Here is a 23,769-nt window from a genome sequence, read left to right as displayed (position 1 = left end):
GTCAGTGTTCACACCTGTCTGAAAAACCTTTCATTTCCAAATCAGAGCCGAGTTTCTGTCTGAACCTCAGGATGTTGATCTTCTTATGAACAAAAGGGTCACCCTGCCAGATAATCATTGAGGAATCAGGATAGAGACACCCCTGGGGTTCAGTCTGTAACAGAGAGGAATCAGGATAGAGACACCCCTGGGGTTCAGTCTGTCACAGTGAGGAATCAGGACAGAGACACCCCTGGTGTTCAGTCTGTCAAAGTGAGGAATCAGGATAGAGACACCCCTGGGGTTCAGTCTGTCACAGTGAGGAATCAGGACAGAGACACCCCTGGGGTTCAGTCTGTCACAGTGAGGAATCAGGACAGAGACACCCCTGGGGTTCATAACCAGCGTTTAAGGTCCCTGCCGGTTACATTCTGTTATCAATAATATTACTTCAGCTTATTGATGTTCTGTTGTTGTTGTTCTAAGATCAGTACTCCGCCTTTCTCTGCATTTGCATGTAAAATATTTTCTTTACTTTATTGTTTTAATGTCAAAGTTTTTGCAACATTCTCCCTGGCAACAAAAGATTTTAATTTAATTTCTGCTACAGCGATATGCAAAAAAAAGTATTTTTTTAGGATAGTCGATCATAAATACATTACTTATGTGCTTTTACCCGGATATTTACAGACAATCGATTAGAAAATGTCAGGTTCAGTCAAAACAACTGTAGAAACAAATGTAGAAACAACATTTAGAAAACCTTCTGTTCAGGTTATTGGCGTCTTTCAATGGCTTTTCTCTGGGCGCCCCATCTTTGCGTGAGACGTTTCTGAAAACGTTAAATTTGCGGGAATAACATCGAAAAACAGTTTAAAACACAAGCTTGTCTCCTGCAGGGACAAAACAAGCATCTCTCTGCAGGAGAACACAACATTATAGAAAATCACAGCATCTCCCCTTGTCGCACGGTACGTGGGACACCGTGATTAATTCACCCGAGAAACCGCTCTCTATCGACGGGATAGCAGCTGCCAGTGGCACGATTAAAGGAGATCTCCTGTTAGCCCCTGTGGCGGTAAACAGAAGTGCGGGCTGACGGGTCGGACTCGGACCTATTTGAGCGCCGGACCGGTTTCCGGTTCCCCGCGACTCTGTGGAAGGGCTCTATCTGCGTCTCGTTGGCCGGCCGGCATGGCTGCTCTGGGGCTCAGGTTTCGGGGAGCGTGTGCGCTTTGTCAGGGGGCGATCGTCAGGGTAAGTGGGGGCGGCTGTAAGCCTGCTTTGGTGCAAATCATTGTCTCGCGTGGACGGACCGAGGACGAGAAGCTCACTAAAGCCACCGGGAGGGAGGCGGACGATTTCAGTGTGACCCCTGCGAACTTACTGGACTGGGGCTCTGCAGGACCAGGGGTTCGTGACCCCCTGATGGCTCGTTTCTACAGGCACCACAGCATCGCGGATCTCTTAGTCTGACAGTCCGTCAGTGGGGAACATCCCCTGTTAATTACACAGCGTGGACGTTGTTTACTGCAGCTTGCCACGGTGGTGCTCGTACTGCTGTACCTCTCTAAACGCTCTTGGTATTCTCGAAAGAGAATATTCTAAAAAACCTGAATATACCCACACCTGAAGAAGACTCCACGGCCGAAACGTTATTTTCTTTCTTCTCTGTTACTGGTTCCTATTTAAAAAAATGCAATACAATATTTTAAAGAAAACAAAATTATTTATTGTGATCTAAGAATCTAAGAACAGTAAGAACAGTAAAAGAGAAGTTTTACACGCTCTGCTAAGAACCCTTATATGAGCTGTTCCCGTAATGAAAAGGTAGCGGGAGGAGAGTAGTCTGAATTGGGTTCCGGGACGGTGTCCCAGCTCACACATCGCACTCAACAGCCAGCCGCGAGCGTTTCCAAGCCCGGCGAGGCCGCATCCACCGGCGGGGAGCTGCGTCACTGCTCCGCCCGGCTTCTCCTGCGCCTGCGCCTCGCCCGGGGCCCCGTCCCTGTGCACTCGCTCACCCGCGTCAGGTGATGCCCTGCTAGGGCAGCGATTGGCTCCTGTCTCAGACCTTCCCCGAGGTGATTGGTGGAGTGACCAGGCACTCGGCATGTGACCTCTACAGTGAGCTTCCTCCCGCTGCGAGAGAAAGAGGTCGTCCCGGGGCTTTATATAGGATCGAGATCCCCTTGTCTTCCGTATCTAGGGTAACATGTATTACATGCACTAAAATGTGGGAGGTGGTTGTGATAAAGCATTATGTAGATACACTTTGTAGATCAAGAAGTGAAATAAGATAAGTAGGTACAAAAGAAAAGGCTCATCTAAAGCCATTCGCTTCCAGAGAAATCACCTACACTTTATTATGCAAATTAAAAGGCTGTGATTGGCTCACAACCTCCAAGTCTAAACCACCAGCAGTGACTCTAAAAACGTGTATTGTCAGTAACATAGTGATGCTGTGTAGTGAACTGTATAAAATTGAACAGTCATATTGTAAGATGCGTGAATATCATGTATGAATGTCCAATACTACCAATAGAAGTGTGCAATACTAGTGTAAAAGTGAACAATGCTAGTGTACGACTGTCTATGAATGAGCAAGGTAGTTCAGGTGGGTAGCTGCGTCAGCATGCGTAGGCTGCAAAGGAACAAGTAATAGGTTTATTCCATGCTGAAAAAAAGAAGAAAGAGAACACAACGTTTCGGCCGTGGAGCCTTCTTCAGGTGTGTGGTGACTGAAACGTTGTGTTCTCTTTCTTCTTTTTTTCAGCATGGAATAAACCTATTACTTGTTCCTATGAATGAGCAATACTAGTGTACAAATGTGCAGTGCTAGTGTACAAGTCAACAGTACTAATGTATGCAGTGCTGTTGTATGAGTGAGTAATACTTGTGTATAAATGAACAGTACTAATGTATGAGTTTGCAGTGCTAGTGCATGAGTAAACAATACTCGTGTACAGGTGAACAATAGTAGTGCACAAGTGTGCAGCGCTACTGTATGAGTGAGCAATACTTGCGTACAAGTTAACAACAGTAGTGTATGAGTGTGCAATGCTAGTGAATGAGTGAACAGTACTAGTGGATGAGTGTGCAGTGCTAGTGTGCAAGTGGTCAGCACTAGTGCACGAGTGCACAAGATCAGTGTACAAAGGCCTTATTATTTTTCCTCCCAGCGACAGAGTGCTGTGGTGGCCCGACAGACCCAGCTGGACAACAGCGAGGATTTTCTGAGCAGCACCCCCCACCGGCGGCACCCGGGAATCACAGCGCTGACAACAGTGCGGCTGCCGGCGGACCTGGAGCGTGCAGCGCTGACTCTCATCCACGGTCAGACACTCCGCCGACTCCGCAGTCTGTCTGCAGACCGGGCGACGGACATGTGCGTCACGAGTCACACAGCAGCAAAAGCACGCAGAGTGTGCCAGGAGATGTTGAACTCCAGGGGGATCCAGCAGGCTGGTCCCTGCTGACCGGGCTGTGATCCTTGCCCTCTCCTGTAGGGGCAGCAGTGAGCAGCCTGTCAGACAGAACACAGAGGCTGACCAACTTCCTGTGGAGCAGGAAGAGACCCGTCGATGACCAGACCCTGAGAGAAAGGGCTCTGATCCTGGAGAAACAGGCCAGAGAGAGAGAGACAGGTACTGAGGGAAACAGAGAGGAGAGAGGGAGACGGGTACTGAGGGAAACAGAGAGGAGAGAGGGAGAGACGGGTACTGAGGGAAACAGAGAGGAGAGAGGGAGAGAGACGGGTACTGAGGGAAACAGAGAGGAGAGAGGGAGAGACGGGTACTGAGGGAAACGGAGAGGAGAGAGGGAGAGACGGGTACTGAGGGAAACGGCGAGGAGAGAGAGAGAGACGGGTACTGAGGGAAACGGCGAGACGAGAGAGAGAGAGAGACGGGTACTGAGGGAAACGGCGAGGAGAGAGAGAGAGAGACGGGTACTGAGGGAAACGGCGAGGAGAGAGAGAGAGAGAGACGGGTACTGAGGGAAATGGCGAGGCGAGAGAGAGAGAGACGGGTACTGAGGGAAACGGCGAGGAGAGAGAGAGAGAGACGGGTATTGGGATGCTGAGAGTGTCACAGTCACTGAGGGAGAGCCACAGCTTCTGAGACACAGAGAGAGACTGTCTGTTTTTCCCTTGCTGCACAGGAAGACAGACAGACAACGAGGCCCTGGAGGCCCGGGTTCGAAGACGGGTCCTGTCAGAGCTGAAAAGGACTACCTACCACTGGACTCCCCTCAAGTACGTTCGTGTCAGTACGAGAGTCAGTTGCGTCCCTTTCGCTGTCCTTATCTCTCTCTCTGTGGGTCTCTGCGTATCTCCCCGTGTGTCTCTCACTGCCTCTCTCTCTCTCTCTCTCTCTCTGTGTCTCTCACTGCCTCTCTCCCTGTGTCTCTCCCTGTGTCTCTCCCTGTCTCTCCCTGTCTCTCCCTGTGGGTCTCTGTGAGCCTCTCTGTCAATTCAATTCAATTCAAGGTGCTTTATTAGCATGACCGATGGGTACAATCAGTGTTGCCAAAGCACATAAAATAATGAAATTCACATGAAACAAAAAAAAATAAAAGTAATATAAAATCTACAGACATATTACAGACATTTACAACAATGACATATTATAAAATATTGACATATACTGTAGACAGAAGGAACATTCTTGGGAGACAGACTCACTGTTCCTCAGGCTGTGACAGGAGATCACATACTGGGCTGCCAGTTCAGTTGAGTTCCCTCCTCCCTCTGTCTCTCTCTGGGTCTCCCTGTCTCTCTGTGAGTCTCTCTGTGTCTCTCTGTGGGTCTCCCAGTGTCTCTGAGTCTCTGTCTGTGTCTCTGTGTCTCTCTCTGAGTCTTTGTCTGTGTCTCTGAGTCTTTCTCTGTCTCTCTCTGAGTCTCTCTCTACATCTCCCAGGACCTGTCTGTGAGTCCCCTCCCATCCGGCTGAGTCTGTGCCTCGCTTTGCCCCACTCTGTATTCCCGGCTCTCTCTTGGGGCCTTGAGAAGGCTGTGGGTTGAAAGGCGCTATATACGAATGAGACTGATTCCTGTGCTGCAGGTACGATGCGGACCTCAGCCTGGTGTACCTGGCAGCTCGGCTGGCGGGTGGTTATGCAGCGGTGACGAGAGTCCTGCACGAGGTGAGCTGAGACAGCGCCCCCTACTGACCCCCGCACATCCCTGCGCAGTCTCTTCCTCTCTCTTTCAAAGCCGGAGGGATTTATGGGACATTTACAGATGTTACATAAAACATCATCATTGCCAGCAGCTGTATTGCCCTGTACCTCACTGCAGCTCAGCAGGCGTGAGCCTGGCCAGTACCTGGATGGGAGACTCCTGGGAAAGCTGAGGCTGCTGCTGGAAGAGGTGTGAGTGGGGCCAGCAGGGGGCGCTCACCCTGTGGTCTGTGTGGGTCCTAATGCCCCAGTATAGTGACGGGGACACTAGACTGTAAACAAGGCATCAGTCCTTCAGATGAGACATAAAACTGAGGCCCTGCCTCTCTGTGGTCAGTAAAGACCCCAGGGTGTCTCTCAGAAAGAGTAGGGGTGTGACCCCAGTGTCCTGGACAGACTCCCCCTGGTCTTTACCAGTCATGGCCTCCTGATAACCCCCCTCTCTGAACTGGCCTCATCACTCTGCTCTCCTCCCCACTGAGAGCTGGAGTGTGTGAGCGGACTGGAGCATCATCACACTGGAGGGGGGGAGGGGATCCCCAGTACTGGACGGCACTGGGAGAGGAGTGGAGGGTCCAGGAAAGAGCTATAGAGGTGTAAGGAATTAATTATTATCATTATCTCTCTCTCTCTCTGTGTTTCCAGATTAAGAAGAGAGTTCCCAGTTTCTCCCCAGGCTCCCTCCTGGATTTCGGATCAGGGACGGGAAGTGTGGCCTGGTGAGGATCTCCTTCTGTTTCGAGGTGCTGGCCCAGTGCACCCGCGGGGTGACGGCGCCGCGCAGATCGTGACAGTGAAGGCAGTGAAGTGTCGCCATCATGTGGCGGTTCTGTGTATTGCAGGGCAGCGCACAGCCTGTGGGGAGAGAGCCTGAAGGAGTTTGTGTGTGTGGACAGCTCTGGAGCCATGAACTCCTTAGCCGACCTGCTGGTCAGGGGTAAGAGCTACAGGCATGGGCAGCTCGGCCGCGGGGGCTTCGCGAGTATTCGTGTATAAAAGAGCCTGGGTGGCGCAGTGCTGCCTCGCAGAGCTGGGGTCCTGGGTTCGGTCCCTGGGGTGCTGTCTGTGTGGAGTTTGCATGTTCTCTCTGTGTGTTTGAGTGGGTTTCCCCTGAGTGCTCTTGTTTCCTCCTATTGTTGGAAAAACAAGCTGGTGGGTTAATTGGCTTCTGGGAAGATTGACCCCAGTGTGAGTGTGTGTGTGTGTGATTGCTGGCGTCCTGTCCAGGGTGTGTGTTTGTGTGTGTGCAATTGCTGGCGTCCTGTCCAGGGTGTGTGTGTGTCCGTCCTGCGATGGACAGATGTCCTGTCCAGGGTGTGTGTGTGTGTGTGTGTCCGTCCTGCGATGGACAGATGTCCTGTCCAGGGTGTGTGTGTGTGTGTCCTGCGATGGACTGGTGTCCTGTCCAGGGTGTGTGTGTGTGTGTGTGTGTGTGTGTGTGTGTGAGTGAGTGTGTAGGTAGATCCAGGAGAGAAATCCCACTGGAAAATGAGGGTGGCAGCCAACAGTAAGGGCATGGGGAGGCCGGCAGATCTTGGGGTGCAGGAGACTCAGGAAAGCAAGTGGCTTCACTCTTGACGCTGGTAGACTGCGCGGTTCTCATGTGAAGCAACAGCAGATTGGCTTGATAAAGAGCAGGAGAGCACTGGAGCAGGGAGTGACAGCGCTGTGTCTCTGTGCAGGTGGATGTGAGCGCGCAGACCCACACATTCAACACCTCTACTTCAGGCAGTTCCTCCCTGTTACTCCCAAGGTACTGTAGACAGTCCTGCGGTGTCTCTCTCACAGTGCAGTGTTAATGTACTGGAGTGTCCGGTCAGTGTGTCTGTATTAACCCCTCTCTCTCAGTGCAGTGTTAATGTACTGTAGTGTCCAGTCAGTGTGTCTGTATTTACCCCTCTCTCTCAGTGCAGTGTTAATGTACTGTAGTGTCCAGTCAGTGTGTCTGTATTAACCCCTCTCTCTCAGTGCAGTGTTAATGTACTGTAGTGTCCAGTCAGTGTGTCTGTATTTACCCCTCTCTCTCAGTGCAGTGTTAATGTACTGTAGTGTCCAGTCAGTGTGTCTGTATGAACCCCTCTCTCTCAGTGCAGTGTTAATGTACTGTAGTGTCCAGTCAGTCAGTGTGTCTGTATTAACCCCTCTCTCTCAGTGCAGTGTTAATGTACTGGAGTGTCCAGTCAGTGTGTCTGTATGAACCCCTCTCTCTCAGTGCAGTGTTAATGCACTGGAGTGTCCAGTCAGTCAGTGTGTCTGTATGAACCCCTCTCTCTCAGTGCAGTGTTAATGTACTGGAGTGTCCAGTCAGTGTGTCTGTATTAACCCTTCTCTCTCTCAGGTGCAGTTCGATGTCGTGGTCTCTGCCTTCTCTCTGTCAGAGCTCCCCAGCAGCAGTGAGAGGAGGGACACAGTGCAGACGCTGTGGAGAAAGACACACTCCTTTCTGGTCAGTATCAAAGCACACACTGTACTCATGTTCCACACACACACACATCACACACTCTGTATGCTGCAGACACACACACATCACACACTCTGCATGCTGCACACACACAGCACACACACACTCTGCATGCTGCACATACACTACACACACACTCTCTGCATGCTGCACACATACGCTACACACACCACACACACACTCTGCAAGCTGCACACATGCGCTACACACACACAGCACACCGGCTGTGCTGCTCCGGCCGGGGTGCGTGTGGGAGCTGATTGGCGGGCTGCTGTGTGCTTGCAGGTCCTGCTGGAGAACGGCACGAGAGAGGGACACCAGATCCTCATGGAGGCCCGGGACACGGTGCTCCAGGTGGGCTGGGCACCCAGGGGTGACCGCAGGGGAAGGGGGTCTCTTCTCCTTGTTATCTAATCTGCATCCCGGTCTTCCCTAGGCAGAGGACAAGGTGACCTATGACCCCAGAGGCGCCTCGGTGTTTGCCCCTGTGAGTACCCCTCTCCCTCCCGCAGACACACGTCTCCCAGCCTGGTTCTGAGCTGCGAATGGCACAGTGTACTTGTCCATGATGTTCATATGTGAAAGAGCTCGTCTTAGTCATGTCTCAGTATGTGTAAGAGCACATGGGAGTGTTCTTACAAACCAGAGGACGCAAATGGACACTGCAATTTAAACTGAGAACAGGAAGTCCTTCTTTACACAGAGGGTGGTGGGGGTGGGGAACAAGCTGCTCAGCCATGTTGTTGAAGCCAATACCCTGGCTTCTCTCCAGACATAGCTGGGTGAGATCCTCCAGTCAGGACAGGAGGCTCTTCTTTACACAGAGGGTGGTGGGGGTGGGGAAGAAGCTGCCCAGCCATGTTGGTAAAGCCGATACCCCGGCTTCTCTCCAGACACAGCTGGGTGAGATCCTCCAGTCAGGACAAGAGGCTCTTCTTTACACAGAGGGTGGTGGGGGTCTGAAACGTTCTTGGTATATCCAATACTAATGTACCCTCTCAAGAAATGTCAGGGAGTAAACAAGGGGAACCTTCTGTGACCACTAGTAAGATGTCCATGAGGTTAGTGTGTTAAATAGCATATTTGAGTGTTGTCTGCAGTAATGGTATTCAATGTTGTGTACAGTGACACTATACTGTGTGTAGTTTGCTTTAACTGCAGTTGCTTTTGCTATGTGAATGTCATCAGTTGAAGACAGATGTTCTTCGTCACCCTTCTTCTGCAGAAGGACTTTTACTTAAGTGATGTATCTTCTCGAGCCCTCTCAAAACCCAGATTTTCTTTAGATTTTACTTTTATCTCCTATCATTGTTTTTTTCCTCTGTCTTTAAGAGCTTTGAGAAGCTACTTTTAAAGATGCTATATAAGACAAAGGTTATTATTACTACTTTGTATAGATGTGTTGCTGTAGTAACACAGTCTGTGCTGTAAGTGTTGTGTGCCATTACAGCACCTGTTGTGTGTGTTGTTGGCAGTGCCCTCACCAGCTGCCCTGTCCCAGACTGGCACAGCAGCCCCACCTGCCCTGTAATTTCGTGCAGCCCTACGTACCCCTGCCGCTAACTGGGGTAAGAACTAGGCAGTTGTGTGCTGTCCCTCTCCTCTCACACTCACCCTGAACTCACCAGCACACACACTGTCACACCTGACTGTACTGTAGACACTACTAGTGTCACTGCTGTCCCTCTCCTCTCACACTCACCCTGAACTCTCCAGCACACACACACTGTCACACCTGACTGTACTGTAGACACTGCTAGTGTCACTGCTGTCCCTCTCCTCTCACACTCACCCTGAACTCACCAGCACACACACACACTGTCACACCTGACTGTACTGTAGACACTACTAGTGTCACTGCTGTCCCTCTCCTCTCACACTCACCCTGAACTCTCCAGCACACACACACTGTCACACCTGACTGTACTGTAGACACTACTAGTGTCACTGCTGACCCTCTCCTCTCACACTCACCCTGAACTCACCAGCACACACACTGTCACACCCGACTACTGTAGACACTACTAGTGTCACTGCTGTCCCTCTCCTCTCACACTCACCCTGATCTCTCCAGCACACACACTGTCACACCTGACTGTACTGTAGACACTACTAGTGTCACTGCTGACCCTCTCCTCTCACACTCACCCTGAACTCTCCAGCACACACACTAGTGTTCTTGATTTAGTGACTGATGGATTTGAAGTGATTGATTGATGAATTGAGACACACACACACACGCAGCCCTCACGGGTGACCCGTCTGTGTGGTCCGCCCTCAGAGCCCGGAGCGGCTGGAGGAGCGGTTCTCCTACGTGGTGCTGAGCCGGGCCGGGCCAGAGCCCTCGGCGGGCTGGCCCCGGCTGATCGGGCCGGTGCAGAAGAGGGCCCGGCACGTGCAGTGCCAGCTGTGCTGCAGCGACGGGCAGATCCAGAGGGTGGCCGTGACCGCGCGGCAGCATGGCAGGTATGTAGACAAGCGGGTCTGTCTCCGGCCCGGTTCTTCTCTGGCCTTGTCCGGCCTGACTCTCAATTTTAAATTCAATTCAAGACACTTTACTGGCATGACCAATGAGTAAAATCAGTGTTCCCAATGCAAAACAAATGCAGTTAACATAGAAAAAAAATCTAGAGATTTACAATAAAGACACTTCATAAGATAATAACATATAAACATATTGAACATTATTGGGAGACAGGCTCACTGTTCCTCAGGCTGTGACAGGAGATCACACTGTATTATTATTATTGAGAGACAGGCTCACTGTTCCTCAGGCTGTGACAGGAGATCACACACTGTATTATTATTATTGAGAGACAGGCTCACTGTCTGTTCCTCAGGCTGTGACAGGAGATCACACACTGTATTATTATTATTATTATTATTATTATTATATGTGTGTGTAGTGTGTGTGTCTACCAGCGGGTGAGGTAGTATTGTGTGTGTGTGTCCCAGTGGGTGAGGTAGTGTTGTATGTGTGTGTGTGAGATATTGCTGTGTGATCTGTGCAGTGCTGTGCTTGATTCTAGCAGTGCTGTCCTGAGGCTGGCTGGTGTCGGTGTGGCTCAGGTCAGTGAGCCTCAGGACCAGCTGGCTCAGGGTCTTCTCTGGGCTCAGCTCTTGGCTCCTCTCTCTGTGTGTGTCCTAGTGGGTGAGATATGGCTATGTGATCTGTGCTGTGATGTGCTTGGGTCTGAGTTGTGGTGCTCTAGCAGTGCTGTCCTGAGGCTGGCTGGTGTCGGTGTGGCTCAGGCCAGTGAGCCTCAGGACCAGCTGGCTCAGGGGGCTCTTCTCTCTGTGTGTGTCTCAGTGTGTGAGGTAGTGTTGTGTGTGTGTGTGTCCCAGTGTGTGAGATATGGCTGTGTGATCTGTGCTGTGCTTGATTCTAGCAGTGCTGCCCTGAGGCTGGCTGGTGTCGGTGTGGCTCAGGTTGGTGAGCCTCAGGACCAGCTGGCTCAGGGGGCTCTGTTTTGCTCCCTCTCTCCTGACTCCTCTCCCTCTCTCCCAGGGACCTGTACCGCTGTACCCGGAGCAGTGGCTGGGGAGATCGGCTGCCGGTCGTGAACCCCGAGGTCGACGCCCAGTCCGGCTCCGAAGAACTGTGAAGAGGAAAACTGACCGACGTGTCTCCCCCTGCTGGCAGCCGGGGGAACAGCTGTCAATCCAGCTGGCCACAGCCCGACTTCATTCAGGGGTTCACGGCTCATAGCCCTGGAGGACCCCTATACCTGTTGGCCTGTGTCCCAGCTGAGCTCTCTTACTTAGCTGAAGTCCTATTTAATGCTGATGAGAGGGTTCATCTGGTTTCAGTTGTTTTCAGCTCTTGAGCTGAAGTTTGGAAGTTGCATGTGAGCTGCTGCTTTTCCTGGGGAATTCAAAATCTGCAGATTAAAATAGAAAACGTTAGTTGGGTAAAGGGTTAAATCCAGGAAAGAGCTCAGCTGGAACTACACCTGTCTGTGGGGCTGGGCTCTGTCCACTAGTGGGGGGGGGGGAGTGGTATTTGATTAAACAGTGGTGGGTGACACTGACCAGACCACGCGCACGTCTCTTTCCTTATCAAGAGGCCTTCCGGCCGTTTGAGATCCTCAGGCTGCAGGCCAGCGTGGGGCTCCGGGCGGGATGTCCAGGGCCGCCGCTCCCAAGAAACACCCTGGCGCCGATACCCCCCCCCGAGAGAGGGTCTGCCTCTAATGCTCCCCCCCCCCACCAACGTCTGCCGAGGGGGCAGAGGCGAGCGGACAAACACCCCCCGACGTGTGCAGGGCGAAAGATCCCATCCCAGCACAGTCGAGTCCAGATTATCCGAGAGGCTCAGTGCACGTCGGACAATGCCGACAAAACTGAGGAGACCAATCGTAGGTGAACGGGAGTGCGGTATGAGTATGAAATCTGTTTTATTACTCTACTGTAAATCAGAGCTTTCCCTGGGATGGGCACGCCCTTATCCCACAAGAGCAAGATCTGTCCCTCAGTCCTCCAGCTGAGGTCCGCTACGAGCCCCGCTGTTCCACCTCATTTCTCTCCCTCTTCCCGGCCCCACCTGTAGCCTGGCCCACACCGGATTCCGACGCACCTTGCTGTATGGACTCGCCCCCGTCTGCTCTTTCCGACGCTTCGGTGCTCGTGTTCCGCGGGAAGAGCTGCTTTCTTTGTTCTTCGCACTCGTCCCCTTTCTCAAATCCGGAAAGGATCCATCCGCGCGCAGACGAACAAGCGGAGCTTCGTCAACGGCAGTGTCTGACGCGCCGAGGGACAAAGCAGTATGGGATTGGGATAAATGTTATGCCTGTGCACGTGCACAGCCCATAGCAGATAGGGGGGGGCGGAGTGGTGGCTCAGGAGCTGTGCCTGTGGCTGGAAGGTTGCCGGTTCAAATCCCGCAGCTGGCAGAGGAATCCTACTCCACTGGGCCCCTGAGTGAGGCCCTTAACCCCAGCTGCTCCAGGGGTGCAGTATAAATGGCTGACCCTGCGCTCTGACCCCCAGCTTCTCTCCCTGTCTGTGTGTCTCATGGAGAGCAAGCTGGGGTCTGAGAAAAGACACATTCCTGATGAAAGAGACTGTATAGGGACAGTAAAGTGACCTTTATAGGTAGAGAGCAGGTTGATCGCCAGGGCAGATAAAACGGAAGGTCAGATAAGCGAGACTGTCCTGTACGTCCTTTATTATTTTTGCTGAGTATCTGCTGTTATTCAGAATAAACAAAAAGGATCGCTTGGAGAGCGTGGTCCAATTGGGGCGGGGGGGGAGATAGCCGGGCTGGGCTTGGGACCGCTAGGACCTGACGATCTCCTTCAGCGCCGAACCCAGGTCCGGGTACCCGAAGACGAAGCCCGACTCCAGCGTCCTCTTGGGCGCCACCCGCTGGCCCTGCAGCAGCACGGCGGCGCGCTCGGGGCCCAGGGCGGCGTTCAGGGCGAAGGCGGGCAGGCTGAGCAGGGCGGGCCGGCCCAGGGCCCGCGCCAGCGCCCGGGTGAAGTCGCCGTTGGTGTCGGAGGCCGGCGCCACCCCGTTCAGGACGCCCCGGGCGGCTGGGGCGGGCTCCAGCGCGTGGGCAATGATGCCCGCCAGGTCTGAGACGTGGATCCAGGGGAAGGGTTGGCGCCCGCTGCCCACGGGGCCGCCCAGTCCCAGCCAGAACGGCCACAGCATCTGCTTGACCGCGCCCCCCTCGCGCCCCAGCACCACCCCTGCAGAGAGAGAGGAGGGGCAGCTCAGCATACAGACACTCAACACCCAACACTCAACAGGGCTGCTCTGGATCGGCCACAGACCATCCCAGCAGGCTGTGGGCACAAGGCGGGGTACAACATGAACAGGACACAAGCGTCACACACACACACACACACACACGACAGGACAGGACAGGACAGGACAGGACAGGACGCCAATCCATGACAGGAAACACACACACACACCCTGGACAGGACACCAGTCCATCACAGGACACACACACACACCCTGGACAGGACACCAGTCCATCACAGGACACACACACACACCCTGGACAATACAGAAAACACTAGTATGTCTTCTGGCACTGTGGGAGGAAACTGGAGTCCACAAGGAAGTGCATTTAAAACTAGGAACTGGAGGCACTTCTTTACACAAAGGGTGGTGGGAGTCTGGAACAATCAAGAAGCCCGGTCAAGGTTTTGAAGCCGATACTTGTGTTTGTTTTTTTGGTGAAGAATCAGTTGGATGAGATTGCCTCATCAATGAGCAGCCGATCGAACAGAGCTCGGTGGGCCGAGCGGGGTCCTCCTGTCTGTGCCCCGGCTCACCTGCCCGGACCACGACGTGCCGGGTCCGTGCGGCGCTCTCCTCGGGCAGCCTCCCAGCAGCTTCCCACTCCCGCACCAGCCGCGACAGGAGGTCGTACTCCTTCCAGTCGCTGTCCTCCGTGTACTGCACCGTCGCGCTGGGCTTGTAGCACGCTGGCACGAGAGAGAGGGGGGGGGGTCAGCGAGTGCCCCCTGGGAAAACTGCGGCACAGGGAGACGACAGGTTCTGAATACACAGAGAACAGGTTCTTTACACAGAGGGTAGTGGGAGTGGGGAACAAGTTTCCCAGCCATGTTGTTGAAGCCGATACCCTGGCTTCGCTCCAGACACAGCTGGGTGAGCTCCTCCAGTCAGGACAGGAGGCTCTTCTTTACACAGAGGGTGTGGGGGTGGGGAACAAGCTGCCCAGCCATGTTGTTGAAGCCGATACCCTGGCCCAGACACTCAGGTCAATTATTAACTAAATAATAAACGGACCAGACGGGCCAAGTGAACTCCTCTCCTTTGCAAACATCTCATTCTCTCATGAGGAAGATGCAAAAAACTGGGGAGAATCCAGGCGTAGCTCCACTGAAAATCCTCAGGGCCCTTTCCCGATCCTGTGGTCTGCAGGACAGGCGCCTAGGAGGGATTATTCTCAGACTTTTCCCCAAAACAGCCAGGGATCTGACCAGGCGACGGCCTTCGTCATCACGGTACCCCGGAGCAGGACAGCCGCTCCACCCAGGCCGTCTGACGTAACGGCATGTAGGATGTAAGAACCGTCCAGCCATTGTCTAACGGCCTCATCCCTTCCAGGGTGGCAGGGCAGCCGGAGCCGATCCCAGCCAGGCCACGGGTGTGAGGCGGGGTACATCGGGGACGGGACGCCAGCCCAGCACAGGGCAGAGACACACACACACTCGCACCACGCACAAAAACACACACCAGACCCACACTCGCACCAGGACCGATCTTCCCAGAAGCCGATTAACCCACCAGCATGTCTTTAGACTGTGGGAGGAAACCCACACGAACCTGGGGAGAACATGCAAACTCCACACAGACAGCAGCCCAGGAACTCTGAGCAACTGTGCCGCCCATGATGTCATATTTTATAGGAGGGATGAACAGCTGAACCCCAAGGCGTGTATGTGAGAATATCTGAGTATAGCTGAGAATACAGACAACATTTATAAGACAGCAAATCAGAGGCTGTTTTTAATTCAAAGACTCAAGAGCTTTAATGGCAGTCAGACTGTCCTAGAGAAGGCAGATAAAAGCCTTCTTGAGAGTATCCTGGCCTCTAACATGACAGCTTGGTATGGAAACCCTGGGGTTGAAAAGCAAAACCCAACTGTCCGAGAATGTCAGGAAGAGGAAGTGGGAAACAGCAGCCCCAGCTCTGCGACGTGTATCATCATGCAGCTCTCAGAACGGCGAGGAACATCACAGCTGACTCCACACACCCACTCCACTCTCACCTCATAATCCTCCCATCAGGGACACGGTATAGGGGACTGAGTCCAAATAAATACATTCATAAGACGTCCTTTGTCCCCTCTGCAATAAAACTGCTCAGTGAAGGTATGTAAATGCATTCCCCTCACCACCTGTTTTTATCCATTTATGTATCACATACTGCTGTTGTGATTTCATGTGATTTTATATAATAATAATAGCTTACAGCTTATACAGCGCTTTTCTGGACACTCCACTTAAAACGCATTACAGGTAATGGGGAATCAAACTACCACCACCAGTAAGCAGCCCCACCTGGATCATGCTCCAGTACTCTCACCACACACCAGCTCTCAGTGGGGAGGAGAGCAGAGTGATGAGGCCAGTTCAGAGAGGGGGGTTATTAGGAGGCCATGATGGGTAAAGACCAGGGGGAGTCTGTCCAGGACACTGGGGTCACACCCCTACTCTTTCTGAGAGACACCCTGGGGTCTTTACTGACCACAGAGAGTCAGGACCTCAGTTTCACGTCTCATCTGAAGGACAACGCCCTGTTAACAGTCTAGTGTCCCCGTCACTATACTGGGGCATTAGGACCCACACAGTGAGCACCCCCTGCTGGCCCCACTAACACCTCTCCCAGCAGCAACCTTAGCTTTCCCAGGAGTCTCCCATCCAGGTTCTGACCAGGCTCATGCCTGCTGAGCTTCTGTGGAGTTGCAGGGTGATACAGCTGCTGGCAAATATATTTTGCTTGTGTGCTTCGTACGTCTCTGTGGGAGATGCCAAAGAGACATTCCCACAGCAGTGGACGATAAAGTACCCATCTGTCCAAGCGCCTGTGGCACTTACCCACTCCGGTGACGAGGACCCAGGCCTGGGGGGGCTGGGGGGACGAGGAGATGGCTTGGGCCAGCGCCCGGGTCGTCTCCACGCGGCTCGAGACCAGGTCCCTCTTGTAGCTCTCATTCCACCTGAGAGAGAGAGAGAGAGACAGGGAGAGAGAGCTCATCCGGGCTTGACGTGGCCCCTGGGGTCACTGGGAGCTCACAATGGCCTGACTGAGGCCCGTGATGGGGGAGAGAGAGGCCTGGTTTAGCGCTCGACATGGCCCCTGGGGTCACTGGGAGTTCACGATGGCCTGACTGAGGCCCGTGATGGGAGAGAGAGGCCTGATTTAGGGCTTGATGTGGCCCTGGGTTCACTGGGAGCTCACGATGGCCTGAGAGAAGCCTTGTTTGGGCTTGACGTGGCCCCTGGGGCCAAGCGGGTTCACTGACCAGCGCCAGGGGTTCATGAGGTTCTCTCCAGCCAGGTTCACAGCGCCATCGCATGGTGGCAGGCCTTTCGACGCCAGGTCCTCCTGGAACACAAGACGAGGCTCAGTGCATTTGGCGTGGGTGGGGGGGGGTTGGGGGAGGAGGATGGTAGTGGAGAGATTACTGTGATGCCTCTGCTGCTGCGCCATCATCTGGTCTCTCTGTCACCGCAGCTTGTCTGTCTGTCTGTCCCTGTGCCCTCATCTGGTTTAATTAATAATAATTAATTCATAATTGCTTTAACTTACATAGCACTTTTCTGGACACTCCACTCAAAGCGCTTTACACGTAATGGGGAATCCCACTCCTGACACCAGTGTGCAGCCCCACCTGGATGATGCCTTTCTCCCTCTGTGGCCTGTGTGTCTGTCTCGCTGTCTCTCAGTGGCCTGTGTGTCTGTCTCACTGTCTCTCTGTAGCCTGTCTGTCTCTCTGTGGCCCATTTGTCTGTCTCGCTGTCTCTCTGTGGCCCGTGTCTGTCTCTCTGTGGCCCGCGTGTCAGTCTCGCTGTCTCTCTGTAGCCTGTCTGTCTCTCTGTGGCTCGTGTGTCTGTCTTGCTGTCTCCCTGTGGCCCGTGTCTGTCTCCCTGTCTCCCTGTGGCCTGTGTGTCTGTCTCGCTGTCTCCCTGTGGCCTGTGTGTCTGTCTCGCTGTCTCTCTGTGACTTGTGTGTCTGTCTCGCTGTCTCTCTGTGGCCTGTGTGTTTGTTTTGTTGTCCTTGTGCTAGACAGTGACTCAGACAGAGGCAGAACCAGCTGGCCCGGTCAGTACACACCCATGTGATTCTCCCAGGTCCTGACTGACGGGAGATGATGATGACCTCGTGACCTTTGCTGTGCAGCAGCTGAGTCAGTGCTCGACCCACAAATCCTGTACCACCGCCTGACGAGACAACCAGAAGAACCTGTAACTCTGTACTCCAGCTGTGTGTGTACAGTGTGTCCAGTAAGAGTCTGTACAGGTGTGTGTGTGTACAGTGTGTCCAGTAAGAGTCTGTACAGGTGTGTGTGTGTGTACAGTGTGTCCAGTAGGAGTCTGTACAGGTGTGTGTGTGTGTACAGTGTGTCCAGTAAGAGTCTGTACAGGTATGTGTGTATACAGTGTGTATTTTAAGAGTGTACAGGGGTGTGTGTACAGAGTTTCCAGTAAGAGTGTACAGGTGTGTGTGTACAGTGTCTGGAATAACTACTATTTAGTCGTTGTATCGCATGTATACACTTATAAAAACTGCCACATGAGCTGAGGACTTGGGCGCATGCGCAATTCCTGCAGTTATGAAATCGCAACACAGACACTAGTGACAATGTGCGTCTTCTGACCTTCACTTAACAACTTAAAGGATTTAGAATAATACAAGGCACTCAACGCCGAGCCGAATCTTAGTGCGTACGAAGGTTTTAAAGCTTAACACGAGTCAGACTTAGTCTGCTGTCACTTGCGTTACTTCATTCACAGCGAATTATGCGTTTTTAGCACTAAAGGCTTCAGTTCAAAATGGCATAAACAATAACACTGACATATACTTGCCTATGACGACTTTCATTGCGGAGGGTATTCAGAGAAGAAACACACCGCCCAGTAATTTAGCAAACAGATCCAACACCAGTTACTTCTGAAACCACTCCGCGGGCCAGTTGCCTCCACGCTCTTTGGCGTAGAATGTTTGGCCACGTGGTCTGAGTGTACCGGAAATGCGGTGAACATAGTATTACGGAGCCGCCATCTTTGGAAGGGACTTAGCTGTACATCGCGCCGCAGTCTTTATGCATTAGTAGTTCAGGTGTGGAGCTGCGTCAGCATGCGTAGGCTGCAAAGCAACAAGTAATAGGTTTATTCCACGCCGAAAAAAGAAGAAAGAAAACACAAAGTTTCGGCCGTGGAGCCTCCTTCAGGTGTGAGCCTGTCTTTATGCATTGCTGTTTCTGGAGATTTTAGATAGGTAGACAGTATTGCCATTGTAACAGTTCTGTTTTACTCTACTGGGACTGTAGCTCCTATTGTAACAGGACTGGTCTACTGTACTGGGACTGTAGCTCCTATTGTAACAGACTGTTCTCCTGTACTGGACTGTAGCTCCTATTGTAACAGGACTGTTCTACTGTACTGAGACTGTAGCTCCTATTGTAACAGGACTGTTCTCCTGTACTGGACTGTAGCCCCTATTGTAACAGGACTGTTCTACTGTACTGGGACTGTAACTCCTATTGTAACAGGACTGTTCTCCTGTACTGGACTGTAGCCCCTATTGTAACAGGACTGTTCTCCTGTACTGGACTGTAGCTCCTATTGTAACAGGGCTGTTCTGCTGTACTGGGACTGTAGCTCCTATTGTAACAGACTGTTCTACTGTACTGGACTGTAGCTCCTATTGTAACAGGACTGTTCTCCTGTACTGGGACTGTAGCTCCTATTGTAACAGGACTGTTCTCCTGTACTGGACTGTAGCTCCTATTGTAACTGGACTGTTCTCCTGTACTGGGACTGTAGCCCCTATTGTAACAGGACTGTTCTACTGTACTGGACTGTAGCTGGGACTGTAGCTTCTATTGCAAGAAGACATATTTCCCCAGTTAAGTCAAAATGTAACGCCTTTCTAAATCAAATAAATCGATTACGTATGAGTTCTGGTACATTGCCATGTGATTGCATGTAAGTCAATGTACCTTTGCAGGTGCGTCTGCAGGAGGACATATTTATCTACCACGGTAGACGCAGGTATTGGCAGCGGAAGATGATTGGCTGGGCGAGACGCAACATGAACCCCCCCCCGCACGAGCTTGCCGGAAGTGGTTGAGTCACCTCCTGGAAGAGGACCAAGCACGTGGTGTGATACAGCGATAAGAGAGTCGCTCGTTGTGAGCGCGTCCGGTCATTGAGCCAGAGGACCTGGAGACGGGCGGAGGGTCGGAGAGCCGGAGAGCGTGGGTCTGTCCGCGGAGCGAGTCGCGCGTTTCGTCAGCTGCTTGTTTGCGTGTTTTCTGCGGCGAACGCACCTGTTCTCGCTGGGCGTTATCGATAAGCAAAATGCCGTTTTATTTTCTTTAAAGAGAGCAGTCAAGAAATTTCGTGTTTTTTTTTCATAGGGTCGAGTTTGTTTTAAAATATGTGCAGGTGGTGGGCTGTGTTCGCCATTCGCGGCCGAACCTGTTTCTGTGCGGAAGATCCTTGTGATTTAAAAGGCCGGTGACGGCGGCCGTCTGTTCAGCGCCGTACGCGATGAGTAGCGCTGTAAGGGGGGAATTAAGCTTCTTGCTGGGGAATCGCTGTAGTTAATTTTGAGGAGCGCTTGGCTGTTTGTTTAGGCTAGGTGGTGAGCCGTGTCCACAGAGATGTTAATTATTTCTAGTGTGTTGAGACCGCAGAGCGTGGAAGGGCACGCGCTTGCGGGAGCGGCGGGGCGCGGGGGGAGTTCCTCACCCCCTCCCTCGCTCGCGGATTTTAACATCCTTAGTTGCTGCTAACATCTAACATCTAACATCATCTAACATCCTTACTGCTGCTGCTGGGTGATGTTCCGCTGATGTTTTGCGATTTTTGTTAGCGGTTTAGCGTGGGGGGGTCCCGTAGCCCGTAGCCCGTGGCACAGTTTTCGGGGCTGTAGCCGATCTGGTTTAAGTGCACGAGGCAGCTCGCGCGGCTCGTGGAAGTGGGGGGTGGGGGGTGGATCCGCGAGCGATCGACTTCCACCTGGACTGGAGGAGGGAGGACTCGGCGGCTGATGGGGGACCAAAGGTAAGACGTGCCGCAGGCGTGTGCGGAGCTGAACTGACGCGGGGCGGGAGGGAGCTGGCGGTGTCTCTCGGACGCAGGGTGGTACTGATGGATACCGCAAGGCAGAGGGGCAGAGTGGCAGGGGGACCTCCCCTTGACGGGGCCCCTGCAGTCCTTGAGCTCCAACAGCGAGTCGGAAAAACCCGGAAAGGCGGACAGCGGAGAGGGGCGCGGGCTCGCGCGCTGTCGGGCACGCGGGGCGCCCCACGCGGCGATACCGAAACCGCGTGGCCGCCGCCGCCCCCCCCCCTGCAGGCCGAGAATCTCTTGAGTGCAGCCCGGGTGAACTCGTGTACTTCGATGTTCCAGTTTTACCTCTCGTGTGGGTGTTGATTGAAACGGTGACCGTGCAGGAGGAGCGCTTTGTTCCGACGCTTCTGAGACGCGGCGGCCGAGGCGTGTCCTCAGGTGAGGTCGAGAGGTTTGAATCTCGTCCTCTCTCCCGCGTCTTGCTGCCTCAGAGCGGCAGGAGGGTGGTTTTTTTTTTAGTTTTTTACACAGGGCCGCGTGTGTGAGAGCGGGCGCGAGCCCGCGCCGCGGCTCCGTCACGTGCTTGCCGCCCACGTGCGTGGGGATTGCGGCCCCTGCTGGGGGCGGCTGGGACAGCGGTCGGTGTTAACGTGCTTATTAATAATAAGCATCCTTACACTTAAAGCCAGCAGCTGTATCACCCTGCAGCCCCACTGGAGCTCAGCAGGCGTGAGCCTGGCCAGTACCTGGATGGGAGACTCCTGGAAAAGCTGAGGCTGCTGCTGGAAGAGGTGTTAGTGGGGCCAGTAGGGGGCGCTCACCCTGTGGTCTGTGGGGGTCCTAATGCCCCAGGACAGTGACGGGGACACTAGACTGTAAACAGGCGCTGTCCTTCAGATGAGACGTAAAACCGAGGTCCTGCCTCTCTGTGGTCAGTAAAAATTCCTGAGCGTTTCTTGAAAAGAGAAAAACTGGACAAATATTAGATTGTTCTTTCCTGGATGCTCCACTCCCTGCACTGCACAGTAATGCAGCCCCACCTGGGTGAGGCTCCAGTCTGCTCACACACAGCAGCTCTCAGTGGGGAGGAGAGCAGAGTGAGGAGGCCAGTTTGTTCGGCGGCTGTGCTCCCGTCAGTCTGCGAGTTAGAGGCGCAGCTGCTTCTCTAGGCTGCAAGGCTGTTTTTATATTTTGGGGTGAGGGTGCGTTGGCATTGCCGAGTGCATTTCAGACCACCATGAGAGTGACGTGTACACGGTCAAACATGGAAAAACCTCCAATTCACATTGAAAGAGAGAGGAGTTTTCCAGGTCTGCACAGTGCCGCATTCTTAGAATGTGGCAACAGGACTTCCTGGGGGGTGAAGTGGCGTTATTGGGTTGTGAACGGGCAGGCCTGTGTGCACAGCTCTTTGAAACCAGTATTTTGCTCTCGGCTTCGAGATGGTTTTGCTGACAAAGACTACTTGTTAGCAGATCGCGCTGGAACATGTCTGCGGTGGAAAGGCTGCTGCCCAGCCTGTACTTATTTAACTGTACATCGCATTAGTCATTACAATTAATTACAGTGACTAGTGAGCAGGAAGGGCTGCATCGCAATCAGTGGGAGTGAGAACGTGAGTTTTCATCAACATGGTGACTTACAGCACTGCCACGAAGGTCACAATTTTGTGCCTAATTCGAAGTCGGTCAATCTTTCCTATCGCATGGATGAGTGTTGTTGCCGAGATGTAATAACCGCTCAGCTTGTGCTGCGGTCAGGCCCGAGGTGATGAGTTGCAAGTGAGTCCGTGTTTCACCTGAGTCTCGTGATTACACCCACTGCGCTGACGGGGCCTGGCCACCAGGGGGCGCTGTGTGCGCTGCCGCTGCGGGGGCGTGGCGACTTCTGATCCTCTGCCTTTCTCTCTTCCCTGTCGCCTCTCACAGCCCTGGGACTCCTCCCTCCCCCGTTCCAGAGCCGGGCCTCCGACCTGCAGGTACGTGCTGTCGCCTCTCGGGGTTTGGGGGTGCGGGGTTGGGGGGGGGGGGGGGGTGAAGTCAAAGCTCCTGCAGCTGAGCCGTGATGAGATGCATGTCAGTCCGTGTTTCACCTGACCAACCCGTGATTATGATCATGCGCTGAGCCAGTCTGCGGAGCAGCACCCAACTGGGGGACACCTGAATTTAAAACTGAGAGCAGGAGGCTGCTCTTTACACAGAGGGTGGTGGGGGTGGGGAACAAGCTGCCCAGTCATGTTGTTGAAGCCGATACCCTGGCTTCTCTCCAGACACAGCTGGGTGAGCTCCTCCAGTCAGGACAGGAGGCTCTTGTTTACACAGAGGGTGGTGGAGGTGGGGAACAAGCTGCCCAGTCATGTTGTTGAAGCCGATACCCTGGCTTCTCTCCAGACACAGCTGGGTGAGATCCTGAGAGCAGTGGGTCTAGTGCAGACTGTGGGCTGGTTTCCCCTCCTGAGCTCTGCTGTCCATCCTCTCCTCCTGCAGGTCTTACCCCTCCTCTGTCCTGGTCCGGGGGCAGCTGGCTTTGGACTGAAGGATCTGTGGGCCGGGTGTCCTTCTGTGCACCACAGACATCCCAGAGACCCGGCGCCTCTGTCTCCGTCCCGATCCAAAGCGGTCGGTTCAGTTCGCCTGGGGTTCTGAGCCGGACTCCGACCTGAAAGAGCTGTTCTATTCTTTTACAGGCAGCAATCAAAACCCAGGGGGACTGACGTAGTCTAATATTTTCAGAAACCAACATCATGAATCACTGTTGACCGTGAACTAGATTTCAATAATGACACACAATTACATCTTTCAAATCCATTTAGAACGGCGTCCGAGAGAATCATTTCAAACTGTTAAACAATCCACTAACCAGATTTCTCATAAGGGTCTACAGATGTCGAGGAGTGACGATCAGTTTCTCTTTTCTGGAGTAAAAGAATATATATTTTTTTTTCTTGGAACAAAGGGGTTTAAAATGAGCAGTTAAAAGTAATTAAACTGGTTCTGTGTGCCTCTTTGCTTTCCTCCTCTACTCTAAATCCTGATGTGATTGTGTTCCGAGCTGATTTAATTGTTGGAAATAAACAAAGGTCAAGTGTTACCAGGTGTCCTGTCCTGTCTCTTGAGTGTGACTGTGTGAAGTGTCTTGAGCCACAGGGTGGTTATTTAGGTGAAGGGTGCTGCAGCTCATGTCCTCCAGTGCCCTGTTGCAGTGTGGGGTGTTGGCCAGAGCGCCCCCTAGTGGTCCTCCAGCACTAGGTCTAGCTGCAGCCTGCCTGTCCTGGAGGGAGGTCTCCTGTAGCAGGACTGAGTTGCCCACACTTGCCTGCTGGGCTTGGGAGCAGAGAGGGTGTCCCCAGCCCGGGTACTGGG

General features: G+C 53.1%; 2 protein-coding genes, 1 long non-coding RNA gene and 1 other non-coding gene across 4 annotated transcripts; 2 read left to right on the top strand and 2 right to left on the bottom strand.

Moving 5' to 3' along the window:
• Positions 1-1,119: 1,119 nt before the first annotated feature.
• mettl17 (methyltransferase like 17) lies at positions 1,120-11,657 on the top strand. The gene is made up of 14 exons (XM_088916498.1): positions 1,120-1,236; positions 3,162-3,315; positions 3,489-3,626; positions 4,141-4,234; positions 5,043-5,124; positions 5,806-5,879; positions 6,003-6,097; positions 6,843-6,913; positions 7,499-7,606; positions 7,907-7,975; positions 8,058-8,108; positions 9,097-9,189; positions 9,903-10,087; positions 11,130-11,657. Exons 1-14 carry the CDS (start codon positions 1,174-1,176, stop codon positions 11,224-11,226), a joined length of 1,374 nt encoding a protein of 457 aa, XP_088772624.1. The 5' UTR covers positions 1,120-1,173; the 3' UTR covers positions 11,227-11,657.
• Positions 1,813-2,122, bottom strand: LOC148833323 (Nuclear RNase P). The gene has a single exon (XR_016091178.1).
• A 1,117-nt stretch (positions 11,658-12,774) lies between the features above and the next one.
• Positions 12,775-18,344, bottom strand: sdr39u1 (short chain dehydrogenase/reductase family 39U, member 1). Its single transcript, XM_088916499.1, has 6 exons — positions 18,194-18,344; positions 17,442-17,548; positions 16,630-16,712; positions 16,202-16,323; positions 13,909-14,061; positions 12,775-13,314 (listed from the first exon to the last, which is right to left on the bottom strand). Exons 1-6 carry the CDS (start codon positions 18,207-18,209, stop codon positions 12,899-12,901), a joined length of 897 nt encoding a protein of 298 aa, XP_088772625.1. The 5' UTR covers positions 18,210-18,344; the 3' UTR covers positions 12,775-12,898.
• A 1,160-nt stretch (positions 18,345-19,504) lies between these two features.
• Positions 19,505-23,497, top strand: LOC148833320 (uncharacterized). The gene is made up of 3 exons (XR_016091112.1): positions 19,505-20,398; positions 22,336-22,385; positions 22,894-23,497. It is a non-coding gene; the product is annotated as an uncharacterized LOC148833320 (long non-coding RNA).
• The last annotated feature ends 272 nt before the right edge of the window (positions 23,498-23,769 follow it).

The sequence above is a fragment of the Atractosteus spatula genome, chromosome 5 (genome assembly GCF_055471065.1).
Source record: "Atractosteus spatula isolate fAtrSpa1 chromosome 5, fAtrSpa1.hap1, whole genome shotgun sequence".
NCBI classification, from domain to species: domain Eukaryota; kingdom Metazoa; phylum Chordata; class Actinopteri; order Semionotiformes; family Lepisosteidae; genus Atractosteus; species Atractosteus spatula.
The sequence above is the reverse complement of the archived record's forward strand: the minus strand, read 5'-3'. Positions and strand labels throughout refer to the sequence as shown.

Bases quoted from the DNA above. Each gene is read 5' to 3' on its own strand.
- sdr39u1 (XM_088916499.1), bottom strand. The intron at 16,713-17,441 runs GTGTGTACTGAC...CTTGTGTTCCAG, and splicing joins GACCTGGGAGAATCACATGG to GAGGACCTGGCGTCGAAAGG. The intron at 16,324-16,629 runs GTCAGTGAACCC...TCTCTCTCTCAG, and splicing joins CTCATGAACCCCTGGCGCTG to GTGGAATGAGAGCTACAAGA.
- mettl17 (XM_088916498.1), top strand. From the start codon at position 1,174: ATGGCTGCTCTGGGGCTCAGGTTTCGGGGAGCGTGTGCGCTTTGTCAG. The intron at 7,607-7,906 runs GTCAGTATCAAA...GTGTGCTTGCAG, and splicing joins GAAAGACACACTCCTTTCTG to GTCCTGCTGGAGAACGGCAC. The intron at 10,088-11,129 runs GTATGTAGACAA...CCTCTCTCCCAG, and splicing joins ACCGCGCGGCAGCATGGCAG to GGACCTGTACCGCTGTACCC.